This window comes from Bufo gargarizans, chromosome 3, assembly GCF_014858855.1.
Source record: "Bufo gargarizans isolate SCDJY-AF-19 chromosome 3, ASM1485885v1, whole genome shotgun sequence".
NCBI lineage: Eukaryota > Metazoa > Chordata > Amphibia > Anura > Bufonidae > Bufo > Bufo gargarizans.
This window is the reverse complement of record NC_058082.1, coordinates 237845863-237871143: the sequence shown is the minus strand read 5'-3', so window position 1 is coordinate 237871143 and position 25281 is coordinate 237845863. Positions and strand designations below refer to the sequence as shown.

The window sequence follows — 25281 nt, the reverse complement described above, 5'->3', positions numbered from 1 at the left end:
GCTATAATGGGGTCCGGCGGAGATCCAGATGCTACCCATACCCAGCAAATATGTTGGGATTTAGCCGGACAAATACTGCTGCACGTGAAACAGACCTTATGTTGTCCCATGGTTGTCTTCCGAGTCCCTCTCAGAACATCCACCTAATATGTCCAGTGCTGGCTGTCATACATAATCAGACCCAAAACTTGGATCCTCTTGTACACTGGCAGCAGTTCAGTTGTGCAGGCCAGTAAGAGTATGGCACTAGAAGTGGCTTCTTCTCACCAGCACTGATCATATTAGGTCAGGGGTAGGCAACCTCCGGCACGCCAGCTGTTCAGAAACTATAACTCCTAGCATGCATAATTGCTCTGCTCTTCTCATAACATCCATAGAAATGAATAGGTCAGTCCCCGAGCTTTCCAAAAATTCTAAACAAGTCAGGGTAATAACTGTCAAATTAGGATACAATATGGGGCAAGGGGTGTAGATACTTGAATAAGGGGCTCATGCACACAAACATATTTTCATTCCATGTCCATTCTGTTTTGTTTTTGCAGACCGTATGTGGAACCATTCATTTCAATAAAAACAGAAGTTACTCCGTGTGCATTCCATTCGGCAACAGAATAGAACATGTCCTATTATTGTCTGCAGTACTGTCCTAAGGATAGGACTGTCATCCATAGTTTTTACGGATCTGTGTTATTTCTATTTGGGTGTTTCTATTTGGGTGTTTGAGAAATAGTGTAATGGCACCCATATTGCTCATTTACCAGCTTTCTGAGTTATCAAAGAAATAATCAAATTAATAGAATTTACAAAGAGAGAAAAGCCCTCTTTATTTAAGGCCACTTTCACGCTGGCGTTTTGTCTTTCAGTTTGTGAGATCCATCATAGGCTCTCAGAAGCGGTCCAAAACGGATCAGTTTTGCCCTAGTGCATTCTGAATGGAAAAGAATACATCAGTTTGCCTCTGATCAGTCTCCATTCCGCTCTGGAGGCGGACATCAAAACACTGCCTGCAGCGTTTTGCTATCAGCTTGACAAAACTGAGCCAAAACGGAGAAAACGGATCCGTCCCCATTCATTTACATTGTGTACCAGGACAGATTTGTTTTCTCTGACACAATCTGGCACAATAGAAAATTGATCCGTCCCCTATTGACTTTTAATGGTGTACGATCCGTCTTGGCTATGTTACAGATAATACAAACGGACCCGTTCATGATGGATGCATGAGGTTGTTTTATTGTAACTGATCCGTTTTTGCAGATCCACGACGAATCCACCCAAAACGAGAGTGTGAAAGTAGCCTTAGATGGAAATGCTCCTGGAGTAAACTGACAAACAAAAAAAATAAATATGAATATGTTTAGGGAAAAAACAGCATCTAGAGAAATAAATGATTAACGAACTGCTAATTGTACGGGACAACAGATGGACCTTGAATGGAAATCTAGTTAAGATAAAAAAAACTAACCTGTGATGTACCTTGCTCCGATTAACATTACCATGCTACTCACTATATAAAAGCCCAGAGGCAGACTAGAGAAGATACTAGAGTCACCTGAAGACATCCAGCGGGAGAGGGTTCCATTCAAGCAAGATAGAAAAGGAGAAAATATAAAAAATTGGATAATTGGCGTTATGAATCAACCAGCAGCAACAGCAGAACAATTGCAAGTAGTGACAATTATAAGCGCAATTAAGCTTTCTAAACATAAAGGAGAAAACAACCACATAGCAGGGTATACATGTGCCGAGCTGGTACATGTTGGAAGAAAAGCATTGCATAGCAAATCTGACCTTATGGACCTCCATCCTTCTAGTCCAGGGATGGCCAACCTGTGGCTCTCCGGCTGTTGTAAAACTACAATTCCCACCATGCCCTGCTGTAGGCAGCCTGGGCATGCTGGGAGTTGTAGTTTTGCAATACCTGGAGAGCCGCAGGTTGGCCATCCCTGTTCTAGTCATTAGGCTACATGACCACTTCTGTAACACGACTTTCCGATTGTAACCATCAAGCAGAGAAATACTTTGTTACCTGCAGAGAAATACTTTGCGTTGCAGGCAGCTGTCAATGGTTAAAATTGGGAGGTCGCACTACAAAAAGTCTTCATTTTGCCCAGCCTATGGCAGCAGGTTGGGCGAAGCAACCCCAACTATGTCTATCATCACATGTCTAAATTCTTCGTTTTTTTTTATATGTTACTGGTGGATGTGCTACATAAAGAATGATTGGTTTGTGAAGCGGGGGTGCAAAGCCTATGCAGAATTTGACATGATTAGCGATACACAGGATTAATTTATATGAAATTACAAGAAAGGTAAAAGAGGTGAGACCACTACAGCCAGTGATATTCTGTCATTGCAAGAAGCAGGTAGGCCATTTCCAATCATACTGTTATTCTGGATTTGTGCGCATGTATTTGCCCTGGCCGCGCTGGGCTCGTCCGCTGGTCTAGGCTTGTTTGCGTCGCCATGGTGACGGCGGGGTCCCGCCTGCGACGTGACGTGCGCTGAACCACATGGTCTGGCCTCCCTCCCTCAGCAGCTGCGGCTCCTGCGTGCGTTCCGGTGGATGACGCTGCGGTCCATTGGAGCGTGACGTGGGGGCGTGGCGCCGTCGGGGGCGCGGCCAGAGCTGTCGGGTCCGGCGCATGCGCACTGCCGACTGGGGGACGCTAACGCTGAAGGCATGGCGATGTTGACAAGCATAATGTGCGTAGATGGTGAGCTCCCTCCAATTTTTAATATGGTTCAGCTGCAACTGCAGCATATGATTTTAACTCTGTGTGTACTGCACTGTATAATGGTCACTGTATAAAAGGGGCTTGGATCCTCTATACATTACGTATTGTATATGCACTATAATTGCTGTGCACATCACTTATGTTTTTATGAACAAGATGTACACCTTTGATGCACGTAAATGTGTAAAAGTATTATGTTTATTATATCTGAACACCATGTGACTATGCAGTCCCAGGTCATGTGACTTGATTGTTAACAGGTGTAATCACTGATTGTCACTCACTTGTCTATGTAGTGTGGGTATATATACCCAGTTATTTGCACTGTTATGTAGCTTGATAAAGGCCTCATTGAGTAGGCCGAAACGTCGCTTGGATTAAAGTTTGGGGTCTTCACCCGTACACTAGAAGCTGGAAGTGCTGCCTCGTTTTTTCGTCTAGTTTTTTCGTCTAGTATATATATATATATATATATATATATATATATATATATATTTATTATTTTTATTTTTTTATTATTATTATTTTTTTATACACACATTCACACACACACATACATACATAAAACTCAGTGGCGTACACACAATCCATGGGGCCCCGGTGCAAAACTGATCAATGGGCCCCCCGTCCCCACCCCCAACTCGCCGCCGCTACCCCCCCAACCCGCTGCCGCCACCCCCCAACCTGCCTCCACCCCATCCCCACTACCTCCCCTACCATTCACCCAACATGCCTCCTATCAGTACCATTTTGTGCGGGACAGGCTGATTTTGGATGGCAATCCTGCTGTACTGCCGTCTGTGGAGGACAGTGTTATGGGGGATCTGTGGAGGGCACTGTTATGGGGGATCTGTGGAGGGCACTGTTATGGGGGATCTGTGGAGGGCACTGTTATGGGGGATCTGTGGAGGGCACTGTTATGGGGGATCTGTGGAGGGCACTGTTATGGGGGATCTGTGGAGGGCACTGTTATGGGGGATCTGTGGAGGGCACTGTTATGGGGGATCTGTGGAGGGCACTGTTATGGGGGATCTGTGGAGGGCACTGTTATGGGGGATCTGTGGAGGGCACTGTTATGGGGGATCTGTGGAGGGCACTGTTATGGGGGATCTGTGGAGGGCACTGTTATGGGGGATCTGTGGAGGGCACTGTTATGGGGGATCTGTGGAGGGCACTGTTATGGGGGATCTGTGGAGGGCACTGTTATGGGGGATCTGTGGAGGGCACTGTTATGGGGGATCTGTGGAGGGCACTGTTATGGGGGATCTGTGGAGGGCACTGTTATGGGGGATCTGTGGAGGGCACTGTTATGGGGGATCTGTGGAGGGCACTGTTATGGGGGATCTGTGGAGGGCACTGTTATGGGGGATCTGTGGAGGGCACTGTTATGGGGGATCTGTGGAGGGCACTGTTATGGGGGATCTGTGGAGGGCACTGTTATGGGGGATCTGTGGAGGGCACTGTTATGGGGGATCTGTGGAGGGCACTGTTATGGGGGATCTGTGGAGGGCACTGTTATGGGGGATCTGTGGAGGGCACTGTTATGGGGGATCTGTGGAGGGCACTGTTATGGGGGATCTGTGGAGGGCACTGTTATGGGGGATCTGTGGAGGGCACTGTTATGGGGGATCTGTGGAGGGCACTGTTATGGGGGATCTGTGGAGGGCACTGTTATGGGGGATCTGTGGAGGGCACTGTTATGGGGGATCTGTGGAGGGCACTGTTATGGGGGATCTGTGGAGGGCACTGTTATGGGGGATCTGTGGAGGGCACTGTTATGGGGGATCTGTGGAGGGCACTGTTATGGGGGATCTGTGGAGGGCACTGTTATGGGGGATCTGTGGAGGGCACTTATGGGGGATCTGTGGAGGGCACTTATTGGGGATCTGTGGAGGGCACTTATGGGGATCTGTGGAGGGCACTTATGGGGGATCTGTGGAGGGCACTTATGGGGGATCTGTGGAGGGCACTTATGGGGGATCTGTGGAGGGCACTTATGGGGGATCTGTGGAGGGCACTTATGGGGGATCTGTGGAGGGCACTTATGGGGGATCTGTGGAGGGCACTTATGGGGGATCTGTGGAGGGCACTTATGGGGGATCTGTGGAGGGCACTTATGGGGGATCTGTGGAGGGCACTTATGGGGGATCTGTGGAGGGCACTTATGGGGGATCTGTGGAGGGCACTTATGGGGGATCTGTGGAGGGCACTTATGGGGGATCTGTGGAGGGCACTTATGGGGGATCTGTGGAGGGCACTAATGGGGGATCTGTGGAGGGCACTTATGGGGGATCTGTGGAGGGCACTTATGGGGGATCTGTGGAGGGCACTTATGGGGGATCTGTGGAGGGCACTTATGGGGGATCTGTGCTATATATGTGTCATCCACAGATGCCCCCATAAGTGCCCTTCACAGGTCCCCCATAAGTGCCCTCCACGGATCCCCCATAAGTGCCCTCCACGGATCCCCCATAAGTGCCCTCCACGGATCCCCCATAAGTGCCCTCCACGGATCCCCCATAAGTGCCTGGCTTCTAGTAATTTATCAGTGGGGAGGGAGGAGGTGGGGACACTGGCGGCAGGGCCGGTGCAGTGCCCGGCGCTGTGCACACACCGGGGGAAGCTCCTACCTTCTGGAAGTTCTGCTGCAGCCTGCAGGACATTTTGCTCCACGATCATGGCCCAGCTCCTCCCCGCGCTTCTTCTGCTGCTGAGATCCAGAGCACGGGGCGGCAGCTGTCAGGGCAGCAGGCGGGCATATGTGCCATGCTGCACTGCGGGGGCGGGGGGGGAATCCACGAGCCGGCATCTCTCCCTGAGCATCCTCTGTCATGCGCCTCCTGCTTCATTCATAAAGTGGGAGGAGCACGCAGACGGGGCAGGAGGCGCATGACGGAGATTTTTCTGACATTGACTGCTGGGCCCTGGCATTTTGCCAGCATCTTCAGCGGGGCCACAAATAATTGCTGCGCGGCCGACCGCCCGCACAGCTTAGTTTGAGGGAACACTGACTGCAGGGGCCAGGGGAGTGCACAGGCGGCCGGGCCCCCTGGAGTGCCGGGCCCGGTCGCAAATGCGACCCCTGCGACCCCTGTATGTACGCCACTGATAAAACTACAACCTAATTTTGTTTCTACATATAATTGTGGGCAAAGTGTGTAATATGCATTAACCAACAAAATGCATATTTCTCAGCATAAACATAATGGATGGAAGGAAGACTCAAGACTGGGTATCCAAAATGTAACTACAGTCTTATACAGAAAATAGTATTTTGCACAGTGACCATTGCAAAATCGGTGTCTTCTCCCTCTAGCAGGTTATACAATAGCTATAAAACAAATAATAAGCTATAATTCCTCCACAAAATGTGATTCTACTTATCTGTATTGCCTCCTCTAGAGCAAACATGCCCCATTAATAGTCCTCCTAATTTTCCCTAGGACGATCACCCATAACATACTTGCCAGGCCCTCATTTATAATATTATGTGACCACATCAGGTCTGTTAGGAGAGGAGATTTCATGGTCACTAGGATAAGTAATGTCACTTAATTGGCATATGCAGAAGGACATCATTGGGGCAGATGGGGCGATTATGATTATGTGACATTACATGTTGTATCTGGTCGCTGTTATGACACCCAACAGGTGAGCTTTAGTGTTAGGACCCGTCTGATTAGAGATCGCCTTGGCGTGTGGCAGACGGGCTCAAATAATTTTGTACAAAAAGTATCTGCAAAGCATCTCTAAGTTATTAGCATAGCATTGGCAATATAATCTACCTTTGTACTTTATTTGGTTTGTAGAGTGCTGTTGCACTATGTGTTTGATATTACATGTTGTATCTTGTACATTTGTCATTGATAATAGGCTTTAACTCTAGGTCTGTGTGATAGAAATAGAAGATATCAAGAATTTTGGCCCCATTTGAACAGGGAAAAAAAACACAAAAACAAAACAAAACACGGCAATGGCATGAGGCCTTGTCCTTATTTTTTATATTTCTAAAACCCAATAAATGCACTTCAGTATAGATCCTCGAGTAGATCTATATTACACATTCATCTATAATCCAATGATGTGTACTCTGCCACATCATTGATGCAGAAATACCACCTCATTGTGCTTGACCATCTGAACCTTGATTATTGGTAGAACTCAAGTTCTGGTCATCAGGCCATACTTTTCTAGAACTGTAGCTGTGGCTTCAGTGGGTGGCCTTCTAACATTCTGTTCATATAGCCGATTTCTTACATATCTTTTTTGGCTTCAGCTCCATAAACAATTATCATATAAATTATCATAGTAATATTGAGCATCTTGTCATTTCAAGCTTAGCAGGATAATAGATTTGCACAATAATGTGCTCATTAACAGGAAATTATAAGCAGTTGGAGGAAAATCCTCAGTTCAACATAAATAGCTTTAATTTAAAGCATTAACAAGAAACTAAAAAGTACTGGTTCTGTGGAGAATGGATCTTACTATTCTTCAGTTCATAAAAGAAGACAAAAAGGTTAAAGGGGTTGTCTCACTTCAGGAAGTGGCGTTTACTATGTATGAAATTAATACAAGGCACTTACTAATGTATTGTGATTGTCCATACTGCCTCATTTTCTGGCAGGATTCATTTTTCCATCTCATTATACACTGCTCGTTTCCATGGTTACAGACCACCCTGCCATCCATCTGCAGTGGCCGTGGTTGCACATTATAGGAAAAAACATCAGCCTATGTGAGCTCCCATTCCCGGTCACCAGAGAAACCCAGCACTTTTTCCAATAGTGTGCACGCACGGCCACCACTGCTGGATTGCAGGGTGGTTGTAACCATGGAAACGAGCAGTGTATAATATGATGGAAAAATTATTCCAGCCAGAAAAGGAAGCAATATGGACAATCACAATACATTAGTAAGTGGCTTGTATTAACTTTCTCTACATGATAAATGTCACTTGCTAAAGTGAGACAAATCCTTTAAGATATAAATATACAGTATATTCGTGTGTGTATATACAGTCATTACATTTGGATAATTTTAAATTTATTTAATGGCATTTTATAATATATTTTTTTAAAATATAGTATTTATATTCTATGGTATCACATATTTGTATAGTTTGCATGGTTGAAAACAGACAGACATATTCCCATCAAGTTCAACCAGGCATCTTGGCTGCTTGAATTATCATTAGCTCTGCTTCATATATGGACACGTGTCACTTGCTGATCAGTAGGGTCCAACAGCTAGAACGAGGAGTCCAAAGCGTTAAATGGAACACCTAGGCCTCTCCTGACCTCATCCCTGTCCAAGCTTCACACTACTGCAATTCAGACCCAAATACGTAGTTTACAACTGTTCTCTGGGCTCTGTTTCTTCAAGCAGCACTAAATATTTCTTCATAGCGCCAAATTTGCCAAACTAAACAAGGATAGTTAATGGATTTCTGGTTACATCCCTGGGGTCTAGGGCTGAGAATGATTTAATGTCTGCAACTCTGGTGCTCCAGAGCACTGACACCTGTATCTCTGTTACTGTCTTTATCCCTGGTAGTCTAGGGCAGAGAAAGAGTTAATGTATATCTGGTCTCCAGTGGGTTACTCACCTATCAAGGCTCTAATGCTGCCCCTTTGGCGGGACGGCTGAGACTAGAATGGACACACACACCCTCACTCAAGACTGCTCCCTATGGAAGTTGTCCACTGATTGTAGGGAGGACTGTCCAACAGTCACACAGTTCTCTCCCTGATCAAACAGCTTCCTCAGCGCTCTGCCCGACCCGGAAGTCTGCAGCAAAGCACGGTCTCGCTGTAAGCTGTGCGGCTGAGCTGGCAGACAGTATAAGGGGAACAGTGGTCCCTGTGATCAAGCCCGCATAATCAGCAAGTTATAACATACCCTAGATATCTGCTGTCACTCGCAGGAGCTGCAAATACCTATTTTACCAAAGGGTACATTCACATGTGGCAGACTTGTAGATATTTCAGCCAGTGTCATCTGAATGGAGCTTGCAGAAATTCATGTGATGCCTTCATTTCTGTAACAAATCTGCCACATGTGAATATACACTAACAGTTTGCTGTACCAGAGAGGCGTTATAAGCTTATGCCACAGTGTGAGGTTTATAGAGGCTCATAATGGTCCATCTTCATATGATTATTGTAAAGAGGTATAATAGTGTTTGATCAAGACTAGTTACAATACATACTGTATTTTTTGCTTTATAAGATGCACTTTTTTTGCCTCAAAAGTGGGAGAAAAAGGCCAGTGCATATTAAAAAACAAATACTAAGGAGCACTGTGCAATGTTGGGTCACATTGCAGCTGCAGGAAGAGTGCGCTCAACCTCGAGTGTTGGCACTGTCCAGATAAGCTCTTTTATTTATTTATTTGTCTTATTTGGGGGTCTGAGGTATGACGAAGATTGGGGGGTCTGAGGTATGACGAAGATTGGGGGGTCTGAGGTATGACGAAGATTGGGGGGTCTGAGGTATGACGAAGATTGGGGGGTCTGAGGTATGACGAAGATTGGGGGGTCTGAGGTATGACGAAGATTGGGGGGTCTGAGGTATGACGAAGATTGGGGGGTCTGAGGTATGACGAAGATTGGGGGGTCTGAGGTATGACGAAGATTGGGGGTCTGAGGTATGACGAAGATTGGAGGGTCTGAGGTATGACGAAGATTGGAGGGTCTGAGGTATGACGAAGATTGGGGGGTCTGAGGTATGACGAAGATTGGGGGGTCTGAGGTATGACGAAGATTGGGGGGTCTGAGGTATGACGAAGATTGGGGGGTCTGAGGTATGACGAAGATTGGGGGGTCTGAGGTATGACGAAGATTGGGGGGTCTGAGGTATGACGAAGATTGGGGGTCTGATCTGAGGTATGACGAAGATTGGGGGTCTGATCTGAGGTATGATGAAAATTTGGGGGTCTAATCTGAGAAAGATTGAGGCGGGGTTGATTTGGAGGTCTGATGAAGATTGGTCTGATCTGAGGTCTGATAAAAAATATTTTCTTCTTATTTTCCTCCTCTAAAACGTCTGATAGTCAGGTACATCTTAAAGAGCAAAAAATATGGTAAACTATGATAACAGTCAGCAATTTAAAAAAAATACTGCATATAAAAAATAAATTAAAAAAAAGACTAAATTATTTCCATGAAATAAAAAATCTCTAAATTAAAATTATATTTTAATTAATATTTATGTAATTAACATATGAAAGAAGCAAAAGTTGGAACATTTATATAATGTTAAAAATTATAAAGTTACCATTCCCATTTGTTGCAGCCTCAGAACTTTCCCAGCCCATTGATTTCATCACTGCTTTTTTCCAGCGAGCATATCGGTATTCACTTTCTAGAACAAGAGTACAGAAGGCCCAAAATTTATCACAGTATTTTTGGATAATGGGCCACCATTAAATATTACTTTAATTTAGCATGAAACAAGTAACTTTTGTAATTTACTTCACAATAAAGTCCCAGTTGTGAGATATTCCCATATCAGTTCCATCCTTCCTGCCACCAGCCATATCTACTCTTAGGTGCTGTCACAGTTACAGGGAGAAAACAGCAGTAGAAAGGACATGCCCCATGAGAAAGGACATGCCCCCTATGAAGGATTACGCACTTTGAAAAGGACACGCCGCCTGAGCTGCCAGCTTGAAATACATTTATTAGAACAGTTGTAGCAATGAATGGGGGAGATCTCTGGATGCATGTGAGGTCCAGTGCTGGTTCTAGCTTCCTTAGATGTATTCTTAAGAAGTTGCTTGCCCTTTACCTTCAGGATTAATCTGTGGTTCGAACCGTTCACAAGTCACTGCAGTCAAATCTCCAGGGTTAAGACTCCAGACACCCACTCCTTCTGCTGCCCCGGCAGCCATGGCAGCTCCTAATGCAGTCGTTTCTGGCATAGAAGGTTTCACTGCAGAAAATATAGTAAAGTGTTACATTGTAGCAAGTATTATTAAATAGTCTGTTCATATCAATAGTTAAAATAAAAAAATATCAGTTTGCTTTTGATTCTTTCCAGCAAATTGTTGCCCTTTCAAGAGATAATTCCCTGTGCCTTGTACTTTGAGAAAAAATATTTAAACTGATACTTTGAAGCTAAATTACAGTGTAATGTAAAGACCTCTTCATTCAATGTGCTTACCAGAACAATAAAATGGAAATTAAATAACTCATAGATGTAGATGAGTTGGTGCAGCGAGATTAAATTGCAATGCTTGCACTTTAAAGCCTAACCTGACGATACTTTGTGGCTGCCACTCAGTCACACTGATTAACAATGTAATTGAACAATACGGCAATGAGCAAAGGATAGATCTGTGTACAGACACTTGAACTGCTCACCCACTGGGATGCACAGGATATCAGCCTGTAACTGCATGAGGATCTTATTGTTAGTCATGCCCCCATCAACCTGCAGTTGGCTCAAAGGAATTCCACAGTCTTGGTTCATTGCATCTAGAATCTGGAAAGGAAAAAATAAGATTAGGGATGTGGAGACTATTAGACACCAGTCCCATCGCAGATCTCCCCTCGGAGCTCAAATAAACCCTCCTGTCTGAATCAATCATATCTGTGTTCACAGAAATACATCTGCATCTTATCAATCAATGCATAGTGTATGATGTAAAACACACGGGAAATATAGTGCCCTACCTTCCAATAAATACTGGACATCTTACTGTAGTTGCTGTCAAGGTCATGCAAATATAAGAGAATTTTTCCATGTTCTGCCTTGTCCAGAACATGGAGTATTTTAGATGCTGCACCAAACTTGAAAGACCCGACATAGTATAATTGAATTTGGTGCAAATCATTATTTAATGAAGGAATGATTCTTCAAGTATTGTTAGTTTTCCCCCATCTAGTAAGTGACAAGTATTTTATATTTGACCACTAGTGGTGAAAAAGTAAAGAATACTCCTGGTTTTGAGAGTTTTTATATCAAATATTTGGGGACTGCAATTTAGATGAAATTGCCAGTGTATTCAGCAGGGAAGTAAGGGTAATCTCTAGCTGCCTGAATTGCCTGGATCTCTTAAGAGATCCTGGAGTAGGATGATATATACAGTACAGACCAAAGGTTTGGACACACCTTCTCATTCAAAGAGTTTTCTTTATTTTCATGACTATGAAAATTGTAGATTCACACTGAAGGCATCAAAACTATGAATTAACACATGTGGAATTATATACATGACAAAAAAGTGTGAAACAACTGAAAATATGTCATATTCTAGGTTTTTCAAAGTAGCCACCTTTTGCTTTGATTACTGCTTTGCACACTCTTGGCATTCTCTTGATGAGCTTCAAGAGGTAGTCACCTGAAATGGTTTTCACTTCACAGGTGTGCCCTGTCAGGTTTAATAAGTGGGATTTCTTGCCTTATAAATGGGGTTGGGACCATCAGTTGCGTTGTGGAGAAGTCAGGTGGATACACAGCTGATAGTCCTACTGAATAGACTGTTAGAATTTGTATTACGGCAAGAAAAAAGCAGCTAAGTAAAGAAAAACGAGTGGCCATCATTACTTTAAGAAATGAAGGTCAGTCAGTCCAAAAAATTGGGAAAACTTTGAAAGTGTCCCCAAGTGCAGTCACAAAAACCATCAAGCGCTACAAAGAAACTGGCTCACATGAGGACCACCCCAGGAAAGGAAGACCAAGAGTCACCTCTGCTGCGTAGGATAAGTTCTTCCGAGTCACCAGCCTCAGAAATCGCAGGTTAACAGCAGCTCAGATTAGAGACCAGGTCAATGCCACACAGAGTTCTAGCAGCAGACACATCTCTTGAACAACTGTTAAGAGGAGACTGTGTGAATCAGGCCTTCATGGTAGAATATCTGCTAGGAAACCACTGCTAAGGACAGGCAACAAGCAGAAGAGACTTGTTTGGGCTAAAGAACACAAGGAATGGACATTAGACCAGTGGAAATCTGTGCTTTGGTCTGATGAGTCCAAATTTGAGATCTTTGGTTGCAACCGTCGTGTCTTTAGGCGACGCAGAAAAGGTGAACGGATGGACTCTACATGCCTGGCTCCCACCGTGAAGCATGGAGGAGGAGGTGTGATGGTGTGGGGGTGCTTTGCTTGTGACACTGTTGGGGATTTATTCAAAATTTAAGGCATACTGAACCAGCATGGCTACCACCGCATCTTGCAGTGGCATGCTATTCCATCCGGTTTGCGTTTAGTTGGACAATCATTTATTTTTCAACAGGACAATGACCCCAAACACACCTCCAGGCTGTGTAAGGGCTATTTGACCATGAAGAAGAGTGATGGGGTGCTGCGCCAGATGACCTGGCCTCCACAGTCACCGGACCTGAACCCAATTGAGATGGTTTGGGTGAGCTGGACCGCAGAGTGAAGGCAAAAGGGCCAACAAGTGCTAAGCATCTCTGGGAACTCCTTCAAGACTGTTGGAAGACCATTACAGGTGACTACCTCTTGAAGCTCATCAAGAGAATGCCAAGAGTGTGCAAAGCAGTAATCAAAGCAAAAGGTGGCTACTTTGAAGAACCTAGAATATTACATATTTTCAGTTGTTTCACACTTTTTTGTTATGTATATTATTCCACATGTGTTAATTCATAGTTTTGATGCCTTCAGTGTGAATCTACAATTTTCATATTCATGAAAATAAAGAAAACTCTTTGAATGAGAAGGTGTGTCCAAACTTTTGGTCTGTACTGTATATATATATATATATATATATATATATATATTTTTTTTTTTTATTGGAAATTATTCAGCAAAACGTATCATTTAAATATCTCCTCTTCCTGACTCTAGTCGTACATGGGGAGGGGCTATCAGTGATTGATAGCATTCTCGGTGTAAGTGTGTATACACAGATGTCAGTCACTAATAGCTGTACACGGGGGAAGTGTTATCAGTTACTGATAACATTCCCTGTGTAAGTGTGTATACAGAGATACCCGTCAGTCACGGATAGCTGTACATAGGGGGTGTGTTATCAGTGATTGATAGCATTCTCTGTGTAAGTGCGTGTATAGATAGCTGTCAGTCACTGATAGTTGTACACAGGGGCGGTGTTATCAGTGATTAATAGAATTCCCTGTGTAAGTGGGTATACACAGGGGGTGTGTTATAAGTGATTGATAGCATTCTCTGTGTAAGTGGGTATACATACTGTATTTTTCACCATGCTGGAAGAGCCTGCCCGATTGCCACCGCTAGTTTACCACTAGGCTTAGTGTGTATACATAGACAGCTGGGGGAGTTGTTATTAGTGATAGATAGCATTCTCTGTGTAAGTGTGTACACAGAGATCGCTTTCAGTCACTGATAGCTGTAGATGGGGGGAGGTGTTATCAGTTATTGATAGCATTCTCTGTGTAAGTGTGTATACAGAGTTATCTTTCAGTCACCGATAACATGGTTCCTGTGTACAACTGAACTCAGAAAGAGCAGATATTTAAATGTATAAATTTAAGTTTTGCTGAATATTTCCCCATAAAACTATATATCAATCTGCTCCACTACTCTTGTACTATAACATGCTGCTTGTAGATTACACTGCATTTTGCAGTGACAGGTTGTCGTTAAGCTGGCCATACACAAAAGACATATATTTTGGAAGCATTGTCCAACTATCTTATGTTTCTTCGCTCCTGCGGGAGCTAAGCTGCTGCCAGAGGGATCTGGCAGTGACTATTTCCCCTCTACCCATTGAAATGAATATGCATGCTCAGGAGAAATTGCCATCAGTCAAATGATCTTTTGACCAACAGTTATTTTACGTTTAAGGTTGGCATCAAGCAAATGAGATTTCACATAATTACAGTGTAACCTCTGAATCTTCTGTTTTTTTCACAGTAAAGAAATTACAAAAACTGCTGAAAAACCACATATATGAACATGCCAAAAAACAGATCTCTTGCAACATATATTGCAGTGAAAGAAGACTTCACCATGTACCTCTCTGGTCTGGAAACAGACGGCTTCAAGAGCAGCAAACGCAATGTGATTCTTATTTGTAAACTGTGTCAGACCACAGATGATTCTGGAAAACAGAACAAATAGTCAAAGCATTTATCAAAACCATTCACGTAAAATATGTATTAAAATAATCCATTTTAAGAGTGTGCTTATCTGAATGTGCTGCAAATCTTGTCAGGTATGTGACCACCTTTACTCTATGGCCACTACATTTTTCTTTGTTTTCAGTTAAACTGAGGAGGTCTAATGCTTTGGTTTTGTGCTTTGTGGATCATGGAATGGATGGTCCTGCTGTGTGACAGGGAGAGAAATCCCCTCTGCTAGTTGGCAATGTACATATGGGTCATTTACTTGTTTCACCTTTCTCCTCATCTGATAGCTCTGATGTCTCCTTATCACTTAGTTTTTGTTAACTCCAGCACTAGGACAGGGGATTTAACCCTTAAACTATCTTCCTGAAGAGAATACTGTTACATTAGCTGTGGGTAAACAGTGTGAGGGTTAAATCTCCTGACTTACAGCTACAATAAACAAAAGTTAATGATGAGGAGATATGCTGATGAGCATCAAGAAGCAGTATTAAAGGGTTTTCTCCAATTTCTCCAACAGGATTCCCCCCCCCCCCCTCCTTGTGTCGGGCACCTCACAGGTAATATACTTACACCACTCCGCTCCTGGTCCCCCAAACCACCACTGCTGCTTCTCCCTTTATACGGATGAAAACATCTGGTGTCGGGGGGAGCAGCCAATGGCAGGCGGGGACAGGGACAAGCCTCCCTAGCGTCACCTCCGATGCTAGGGAGGCCCGTCCCCGGATGTTTTCATCCGTGTACAGAGAGAAGAAGCAGCGGTGCGGGACCAGTAGCGGCGCGAGGAGCCGGGTAAGTATATTACCTGTGAGGGGCCCGGCACATGGCTATTGGGAGAAATTGGATAACCTCTTTAAGGAGAAGTGAAAGAAGTAACAAAAAAGTTACTAGTTTTCTCTGTGAAGTGCCACCCCCCTCCCCATACTTCCTAACACCCTAAGCAGTGCCCTCATGTGCCTTGTAAATAAGGCAATGTTTAGCATTACGGACACTTTCAGGTCAGAAGTTGCAAGCTAAAGTCACATATGGAATTTACACAGAGAACATTACAATTTAAAGATCTGGACCCATTCCTGATTTTGGCTTACAAAAACTGCCCGATTACTGCGTGAAGGTGGCCAAAATGTTTCCCCATTCCCCATGGCCAATTAATAGAGTAGGTCATCAAGCATTCATGGGGATCTGACCACCGGTACTCCCATGGTGAACAGGACAATATTACTTCCCATTAGAAGGCAGCATATGTATGGTCTCTCTTCAGTGAAATGAATGAAAATTACAAAAATAGGTAGTTATATAGACAGATAGATATTTTTTCACACTATGGGTTTATTTGTGTAATTCATTTATGATTTTTTATAGTTATGATTAACAATATGTATACATTCATTATATGCAGACATACCCTCTGGCACTGGGCTCCCAATATGGTGCATAAAGGCCTGAAAATGCAGGAACAAAGTAGCATCCATACGATGTTCCAGCTTCAGCAGCAAGTTTTTCTAAAAGAAACAATAAATATTAATCTTTTGCCTGAAAGTGCCTTAAAGACCAGCAAAGTTCTTTCGTTTTAACCTCTCTGCATTTCAGCAGCCATAACTTTTCTATTTTTCTATTCTTTTTACAGCAGATATAGAAAAAAAACTATTATTTTTGGTGTCTTCAGGTTCCACACTGAAAAACCTGATTATTAAATTCTTCAGGTTATGACAGTCACTAATATGTGTATTTTTTATTTTATATCTGCACAATTAAAAAAAAAAAAAATATATATATATATATATATATATATACACATATATATATATATATATATATATATATATATATATTTTTTTTTTATTATTATTTTATTTATAGCATTTAAAACTGTTTATAAATTTAATTCACACTTTTAATGTACTAGCATATTTCTGTTCTAGGTCAGTATGACACAGACTGCTGTTAGGGCACACTAGTCGCAGAGGGGAGTACCCTTTGATAATGCTGCAGTATGGATCATGGCATGATCAATAGGTTAACAACCTCCGACCCCGGCAGTTAAGCAGGAGCCTGCACTATGAAAACAGGCTGTTAGTAACAGCCGGTTCTTAGCACAGAAGGGCTCCGGCAGCGATTTAACCTCCCTCAGCGATGCCAAAAGACATTGCTCCAGACTTAGGACCTGCATTGCTAAAAAGTCAGTGGGTGGTCATTTTGTTAAGGTAGTATGTCACGAACCAGCAGGTGTGAACCCACTGTGCCACGTGTCCTACCTCCTCTAAGGGCGTTGTCTAAGTGAACCCCTGAATCTTCACAGTACTCCTGATGGTGGGGATAAACTTTCCAGAGGGGAACACCAGGTCGCTACCTCTTGAGGAGGATAGGCACACGAGGCAGCTGGTCCAGGCGGACCAGAAGGTACCTGAGAAAGGTACCAGAAGTGCAGGACTGAAGGATGAGGCAGAGGCATAGTCAGACAGGCAAAAGATGAGGGCAGGTGGCACAGGTACAGGTCAGGCAATCCGGGTTGGCAACATGAGAGTCAAAGCAAGCAGATCGGGATCTAACAGGTAGCAGAGTCCAGGAATTCAAGTATGAGTCAGGAACACCGGAACACTAGCAGAAAACAAAAACCTTAGAAGGACACAAGAACTTTGACACCGAGGCGTCTAGGAAGGGGGCTGAGCCACTTATATATGAGCAGAAGGGCTAGGATAGGTCAATGAGGTCACATGACAACCCATAAAGCCCAGGAAGTGACGCGCACCGGCCCTTAAAGGAAGTGCTGCAGGAAACAAAACAGCAAGCATGCTGTGGCTAGGGCTGAGAGAAAACTGTGGAGCGGATCCCGGACCAACAGCCCCCACACAGACAGAGGCCAGGACTGCAGCAGTGAATGGGAAGCACCGGCCACAGATCACCGCTGAACATGGCGCCTGGGACTGCGGAGGTAAGCAGAGGAACAGCGGCGGACAGCAGCCACTGTTACATAGTAGTGGTCAATAAAGTATGACATAAAAGATATATAATATTCAGATGATACCTACCTACTTCTTCAGTTGTTTTTACAATGCCAAGGTTATCTCTTAACCAGCGTACAACTGCTCCAGCTATTGCAACTGACCCCTAAATTACAAAAGTGAGAAAGGTAAGTCACCCATTAAGTCAAACAGTTTATGTACAGAATATAGAGAACCTATAACTTACTTCAAGTGCGTAATAGGCAGGTTTATCTCTTCCAAGCTGGTAAGCCACTGTGGTCAACAGCCCATGATCTGAAAGAACAGGCTAGATAGCAAGGAAAGAAATTTGTGAAAACAGTGCATGATAACAAAGTGCAGCTAAACATAATATGACTTCTATAAACAGCATGTATATATAATTAAAATATTGACCATATTGACCCTTAGTCATTTTGTTGCTCGATTGGACTGTTAACTGTACGTACAATGCATTTAGAAAGCCTTCAGATCTTTTAACTTTTTTCACATATTGTTATATTGCAGCCTTGTGCCAAGTGAAAAAGTGAAAGTGAAAAAAATGTTGCAATTTTATTAAAAAGGAAAAACTTTTTGCATGGACATAAGTATTCAAACCCTTTGCTACGACATTTGAAATTTAGATCTGGGGGCCTTCCATTTCTCTTGATCATCTCTTGAGATGTTTCTACACCTTGATTGGACTCCACCTGTGGTAAATTGAGTTGAATATGATTTGGAAAGAAAGGCACAGTACAGTATATAAGGTTCCACAGCTGACTGCGTATCAGAGCAAAAACCAAGCAATGAGGAATAAAGAAGAGAGTGTAAACCTAAGAGGATTGCGTTGAGACAGATGTGGGATCTGGAGAAGGGTACAGAAAAAGTCTGCTGAACTGAAGGTTCCTAAGAGCACAGTGGCCTCCATAATACTTAAATAGAAGAAGTTTGGAACAGCGAGGACTCTTCGTAGAGCTGGCTACTGCACCAAACTAAGTAATTTGGGAAGAAGAGCCTTGGTAAGAGAGGTGACTCTTGTTGAACACCACAGATCCTGTGTACAGATGGTTGACCTTCTGAAAATTTCTCCCATCACTGCAACACTCCACCAATCTGCGCTTTTGTGGCACAGTGGCAGAAATAAGTCTCTCCTCAGTAAAACACACATCAATGCCTGCCTGGAGTTTGCAAAAAAGTACTTGAAGGACTCTCAGATGTAAGAAACAAGATTCTCTGGTCTAATGAAACTAGGATGAACTTTTTGGCCTCAATCCTAAGCGTCATGTCTGGAGGAAACCATGCACTGCTCAAGACCTGCCCAATACATCCCTACATTGAATCATTGTGGTGGCATGTTGTTTTTCAGCAGCTGGGACAAGGAGCCTGGTCAGGGTTGCAAAAAAGCTGAATTGAGCAAAGTACAGAGATATTCTTAATGAAAACCTTAGTCAAAGTCCTCTAGTCTTCAGACTGGGCTGAAGGTTCACCTTTCAACAAGACACTGACCCAAAGCACACAGCCAAGACAACACAGGAGTGACTTAGGGATAACTCTGTGAATGTCCTTGAGTGGCCCAGCCAGAGCCTTTAAGTCAATATGAAATCTCTGGAGAGACCGGAGAATGACTGTCTACCTATAGTTCACATTCAACCTGACACAGGATTACAGGATCTGCAGAGGATAATGGCAGAAAATCCTGAAATCCAGGTGTACAAACCTTGTGGCATCATGCCAAAGAGTGGCATCATACCAAAGAAGACTGGAGGCTATAATTGCAGTCAAAGGGGATTCAACAAAGTACTTAGTTAGGGTCTAAATACTTGTCAAAGCAGGATTTTAGTTTTCCTTTTTCAATACATTAGCAAAGATTTAAAACATTCTGGGGGTCATTTATTAAGAATGGCGTTTTAGACGCAAGTTATGAAGAGGCGCCAGCCACTACATAACTTCGGTACATACAGCGCTGATAATAAATGTAAGGCAGCTTCCTAGCTGTCTTGCATTTAGACCATTTTGTATGCCTAAAATAGGCATAGAAAATGCGGAATGGGACGGGCCTGCCTGCCCGCTCCCTTCCCACGCCACACCCACTTTTTTAGACCTGGCTTGAGCAGGGAAAAGTCACAGATAGCGGCACAAATAATCTTTGTGCCACAATATGCGACAGAAATACGCCTAATATAGGCGTATTTCTGGATAATAAATTACCTCCTCCGTTTTCATTTTGTCAATATGGGGTAATTGAATTATTTTTATTTTAGCACAAGGCTGCAACAAAATGTGAAAAAAAAGTCAGTGTCTGAAGACTTTCAGAGTGCATAATATCACCGTTTTATAGGGATTCATATATATCCTTGCTAGATTTTAATATGAGGCTGTATTATCTAAAAGTAATATTTTAATTTACTGAAACCTACTATGTGATATGATTTCCACAGCCTAACTGCTCACCTTTAGGCCGGTATTACACAGCAAGAAACAGCCAGTACCATACCTAGAAATAAAATGGAAATGATTATTAACACACACACACACACACACACACACACATATATATATATATGGCTTGACAAAGGCTCCATTGAGTGGGCTGAAACGTTGCTGTTGACACATGACACATGGGTGAATAAACTACCCAGAACTGCTAAGTGCATTATTTTCATATTTCCAATAGATTTGCATGGAGAACAGAAAAATTCATACTTACCTGCTCCGGTTCTTCGTCCTGCCTCCTCTGTGTCCATGTTCCGGTCACTCGAGTGTTTACATTCCGGCCCTGCACGGGCATTATCACATGGTCTGCTGCAGCTAATAACTGGTTTCAGCGGTGATGTACTGCTCATTGGCTAGAGCAGAGCATGTGACCATGTCCATGCAGTTCCAAATGTAAATACTCTGGGGACCGCTACATGGACACAGAGGAGGCAGGGCTGAAAACAGAGGTGGCGGGAAACAAGTATGTATGAATTTTCTGTTTCAAGAGGCACCCTGCGGGCATTACATAAAAAATGATTACTGGAAAATCCCTTTAAAGGCTACAGTCACCTTGGAAAAAATTATGTTTTTCCTATGTTTATGGTGCCTTTGAGTTAAAAGCAATGCTCTCAGGTTTCAGGCTGCAGTCTTCATTCCTTCAATCATTTTCATACTCCCTGTTATGCAATTTGCAACTAACTCCTAGTTTCAGACTTTTCTCAGGTGTTCAGTGTGTCCAGGATGCTGCTGTTTTCACTAGCTCTCATGTATCAATACAGTTTCACTGCAGTAATACTTGCATCTTCTACAGTCCACAGGGAATCTCCACCACCCTTTGCAAAAAAAACTATTAAAGGGGTTGCCCAGTTGGGAAAAATTAAATTGGTACAGAATGGCTTAAAAAGTAAAAAAAAAAAACTCCCATTCTGACGATACCCAGGTTCCCTGCCAGTCTTAATTATATCACAAGCTTGTATCGGCTACCTTTTCCTTTCCTACATACTATAAATATTATTACAAATCTGCATTTTAAAAATCAAATAAAAACATACCGTATGTAGTCATTTATTAAGACTGGCGTTTTTGACACCGGTCTTCATACCCCTTGCGCTGGTGCATGATACGACTAATTTATGTAAATGCACCGGCCTCTACACAACTTAGGCGCATCCACCACCAGTCTAAATCTATGCCTGCTCCCTTGCTGGTGTAGATGTAGATAATATACTATGCCTAAAACTGGCGTAGAAAATGAAAAGTGAGATGGGGTGGCCGTGGCCGGTCCGTCCTCTTTTTTAGACCTGGTGTTAGTGGGGAAAAGTCACAAAATTTACCGCAAATCCCCTTTGCAATCAAATCTGTGACAGATACACGCCAAAAAACGGGCGTATATATAATAATAAATGACCCCCATAATTTCTATAATTTTTGGCTTCCATTATTTCCTTTTTATTGTGTACATTTCATTGCTACACACACACAAGTAACAATAAGTCAAATTTACTAAACATCAAATTACTGTACCCTCAATCTATGTAAGTGAGTCTATACAGAGGTTACATCAATGTAGGCAAGCTCTGCCATCTGCTGGTAGTAAGTGGAATTTTACTAAAATATATCTGTAATTGCCTGCTATGAGACCACTATCATTTATAAAAATTTATAAAAAGCCCTGTAGATCTCGTCTTGTTTAAAGTGTGTGCTCAGATATCTCATCAAAAGCAACTACTAAATGCTTGCCATGAGTGACAAATAGCGCATGACCTACCTTTCCAACGGACACTGAATGGCGCATATTTTTTTGCTGTGCTTTTACCTTTCCCCACTTGCTCTCTCTCTCCTACTACTAGCTAAGCAAGTAGCTCTGCCACATCTGTAGGCCTGCTTTTATATTTATGCGTTGTACCAGAAATTTGCACTGTATAATATAGTAATTCACAATACTGTTTATGCTTCACTCACGTGTTTTTTGCTTGTCCATCTTGGAAACACATCTGTCCAACCAATGCAGCTGACTGATCACCCAAACACTGCAAGAAAAAGAAATGTCCGGCAATTGTTAGATTTTTTTTTACCTAACCAGAAACAACCTTGTAAAACATATTCCACCCATTCATAAAACGTCATGGTCTTCTTCACGTACCCTATTTTTTAAAAAGTCATCCTCAAAGAAACGTTTCCTGGGGATGCTGGGGACACCAGCATACTATCTCCTTCCATACCACATCTATACTACTGCAGCCAGTAATGATAACTGTCTGGTAGGAGAACTTCCCCGATTAGACATGCTGCTATACTACTATATAAAGCCAGTCCAACCCTCTTATCTAATTGGAGAACCCTTAAAAACGTACATACAGTGAATTCGGACAGTCTTCAGACCCTTTCACTTTTGCCCCATTTTGTTATGTTGAGGCCTTGTGCTACAAAAAATAAAATCAGGTTTCTCCACCCATTTTGCACTCAATACCCCATTAATGACAAAAGTGAAAACAGAATGTTTGAAATCTTTACTAATTTATTGAAAATAAAAAATTGTAATCTTGCATTGACCTAAGTATTCAGACCCTTTACTCTGTACTTATTTGAAGCAACTTTGGCAGCGATTACAGCCTCCAGTCTACTTGGGTATAATGCCACAAGGTTTGCACACCTGGATCTGTGGATTTTCTGCCATTCTTCTCTGTAGATCCTCTCAAGCTCTGTAGGGTTAGATGGGGAGAGTAGGTGGACAGCGATTTTCAGGTCTCTCCAGATTGTTCGACTGGGTTCAAGCCAAATTTTATGGCTCAGCCACTCAAGGACATTCACAGAGTTGTCCCCAAGGCTGAGTTCACATCACCGTTATTTTTCCGTTCTTCTGATCAGTCAGAAGAATAGAAAAATAAAGAAAAAAATGCAGGACATCTAAAATAATGGAAATAGCTCAAATAAATGCCAAATGTGCATAACTGATGCTCAGGATCTAAATGGCCTAAATGCAGCTTTGTGTACCAAAAACAAGTCTAAAATGTGTGTAAACAAACTAGACAGGTTTTTTGCACACAGACAAAATTGTAGCACAAATTTGGTGCAAGATTTACGATACTCCAAATTTACAAAGGTCCATGCGCTAGAATAGTAAATTTGTCTAACGTTAATACTGTGATTCATATTTTCAGGCAGTGCAAAGTACTACAGTATTAATACTGGAAGGTGAACCTTCAGCCCCGTCTAAGGTCCAGAGAACTCTGGATCAGGTTTTTATTAAGAATATCTCTGTACTCTGTATCTCTTCGGGCAGCTATAAGAAGAGTCCTGGTTGTTCCAAACTTCTTCCATGTAAGAATTATGGAGGCCACTGTGACATTTTTGTTGTTTTTGCTCTGATATGCATCGTCGGCTGTGAGACCTTATTCAGACAGGGGTGTGTCTTTCCAAATCATGTCCAAGCAACTGTATTTACCACAAATGGGCTCCAATCAAGGTGTAGAAAGTTCTCAAAGATGATCAAGAGAAATGAGAGGTCCCTAAAGCTAAATTTCAAGTGTCACAGCAAAGGGTCTAAATATTTATGTCAAAAATTTAAGTTTTTCCTTTTTAACAAATTTGCAATCATTTCTAAAATTCTGTTTTCACTTTCTCATTATGGGGTATCGAGTGCAGATTGAAGGGGGATGCATGATTTTATTTTTTTTAGTACAAGGCCACAACTTAACAAAATGTGAAAAAGTGAAAAGGTTCTGAAGACTTTCCAAATGCATTGTGTCCTGAGACACCCCTAGAATCTATCCTCTCTCTATTCAAAAGGGTTACTAACAATGGACATTAATCACTTATTCACAGAATATCTGATGACAGGGGCCTCATCTCTGTCCCCAGCACACCAAGTTCCTCTTTAATGCACAAACACAGTGAGGAGGGGTTTCGATTGGAGTGGAGGTCAAGCATGCCCAGAAACAGCCAAGCACTGTAATTAGCTGTCTCAGTCAGTCCCATAGTCTCCAAATGGAGTGGCATCACACATGCTTGATGGTTGTTCCATTCAAAGTTCTCCTCGCTGGGTTCATGCAGCGGGGAGGAGTGGAAGACTACAGACCCCCATTCCAGTGTTCCAAAAGTTGCTAAATGCTCATTGTTGGGAAAACCCCTTTAAGTCTTAGCATCTTCTGGTGAACCCATAACCAGTTTTCAAGAAAGCAAGGAACCCTGCCTGGAAAACACTGCATAAGGCACTTTTTAATTGTAATTTGATGTACTGGGTGACCACAGATATATATCACAAGCTTACCCCTGATATTGGCACTCCGGTCAGAGCTCCAGACTTCTGCAGACATAATGAAAAATAAAGGTTAAAGTCAAGATTAAGAAACACAAAATGTTCATTTTAATGTCAAAAGCACTGGCCTAAACTGCCATAGTTTAGCTTAATGTTCAGCTCCGCTACCTTGTGAACAGCCCTCAAGCTTAAAGCAGCAAATCAAAGAATTGTGACCATCAGCAAGGCATTGAACAGACACAAAAGAATGCTGTGCCCTTGAACGTGACAATACAAAACCGTTGTAGGCTAAACTACATCGCAACCGTGCACATTTCCAGTTATTTTGCTTCATATATGGTACTTTTGGGTTCTGGTGGCGGTTTGTGAATTAGGATAAAATGTAATAACCTGTTAAGGCTTTATGCACACGGCCTTGTGTATTTCAGTCCTCAAAAAAGGGATCCACTAAACACGGATACCCGCTGTGTGCGTTTCGGATTTTTCTCACTCCCATCAATAGAACAAACTATTCTTGTCCGCAAAAAGAACAAGAATAGACCATGTGTTATATTCCGAGAAAAGGCCACATAGAAATGAATGGGTCAGAGTCCTATCTGCAAATAAATGTGCATAGCACAAGGGTGAGAAATACCGTTGTATGTATATGAGGTCTTAGGCTGAGGGGGATTGGGGTTCTGTAACACTTTTGTTCAAATCCTTCAGAAGAATACTGCTTGGAAAGTGACTTTAGTATTCTTATGCGTTAGGGAATTGCTGTTTATGCAATTTCAGTTG

The 25281-nt window shown here is 42.8% G+C and overlaps 1 protein-coding gene across 3 annotated transcripts in view; it reads right to left on the bottom strand.

Annotated features, from left to right (window-relative positions):
• Positions 1–25281, bottom strand: part of GK (glycerol kinase) — a 95492-nt gene that overhangs the window by 6830 nt on the left and 63381 nt on the right. For 2 of the 3 annotated variants that reach the window (XM_044284700.1, XM_044284702.1), the window contains 11 exons: positions 24517–24552; positions 22209–22276; positions 20223–20265; positions 18001–18081; positions 17841–17919; positions 16217–16313; positions 14702–14786; positions 11104–11224; positions 10529–10672; positions 10016–10102; positions 1466–1552 (listed from right to left, as the gene is read on the bottom strand). In XM_044284700.1, coding sequence (XP_044140635.1) covers positions 1466–1552; positions 10016–10102; positions 10529–10672; positions 11104–11224; positions 14702–14786; positions 16217–16313; positions 17841–17919; positions 18001–18081; positions 20223–20265; positions 22209–22276; positions 24517–24552 — 928 coding nt within the window. The remainder of the gene's footprint in view (positions 1–1465; positions 1553–10015; positions 10103–10528; positions 10673–11103; positions 11225–14701; positions 14787–16216; positions 16314–17840; positions 17920–18000; positions 18082–20222; positions 20266–22208; positions 22277–24516; positions 24553–25281) is intronic. The other variant, XM_044284703.1, reaches the window with a different exon arrangement.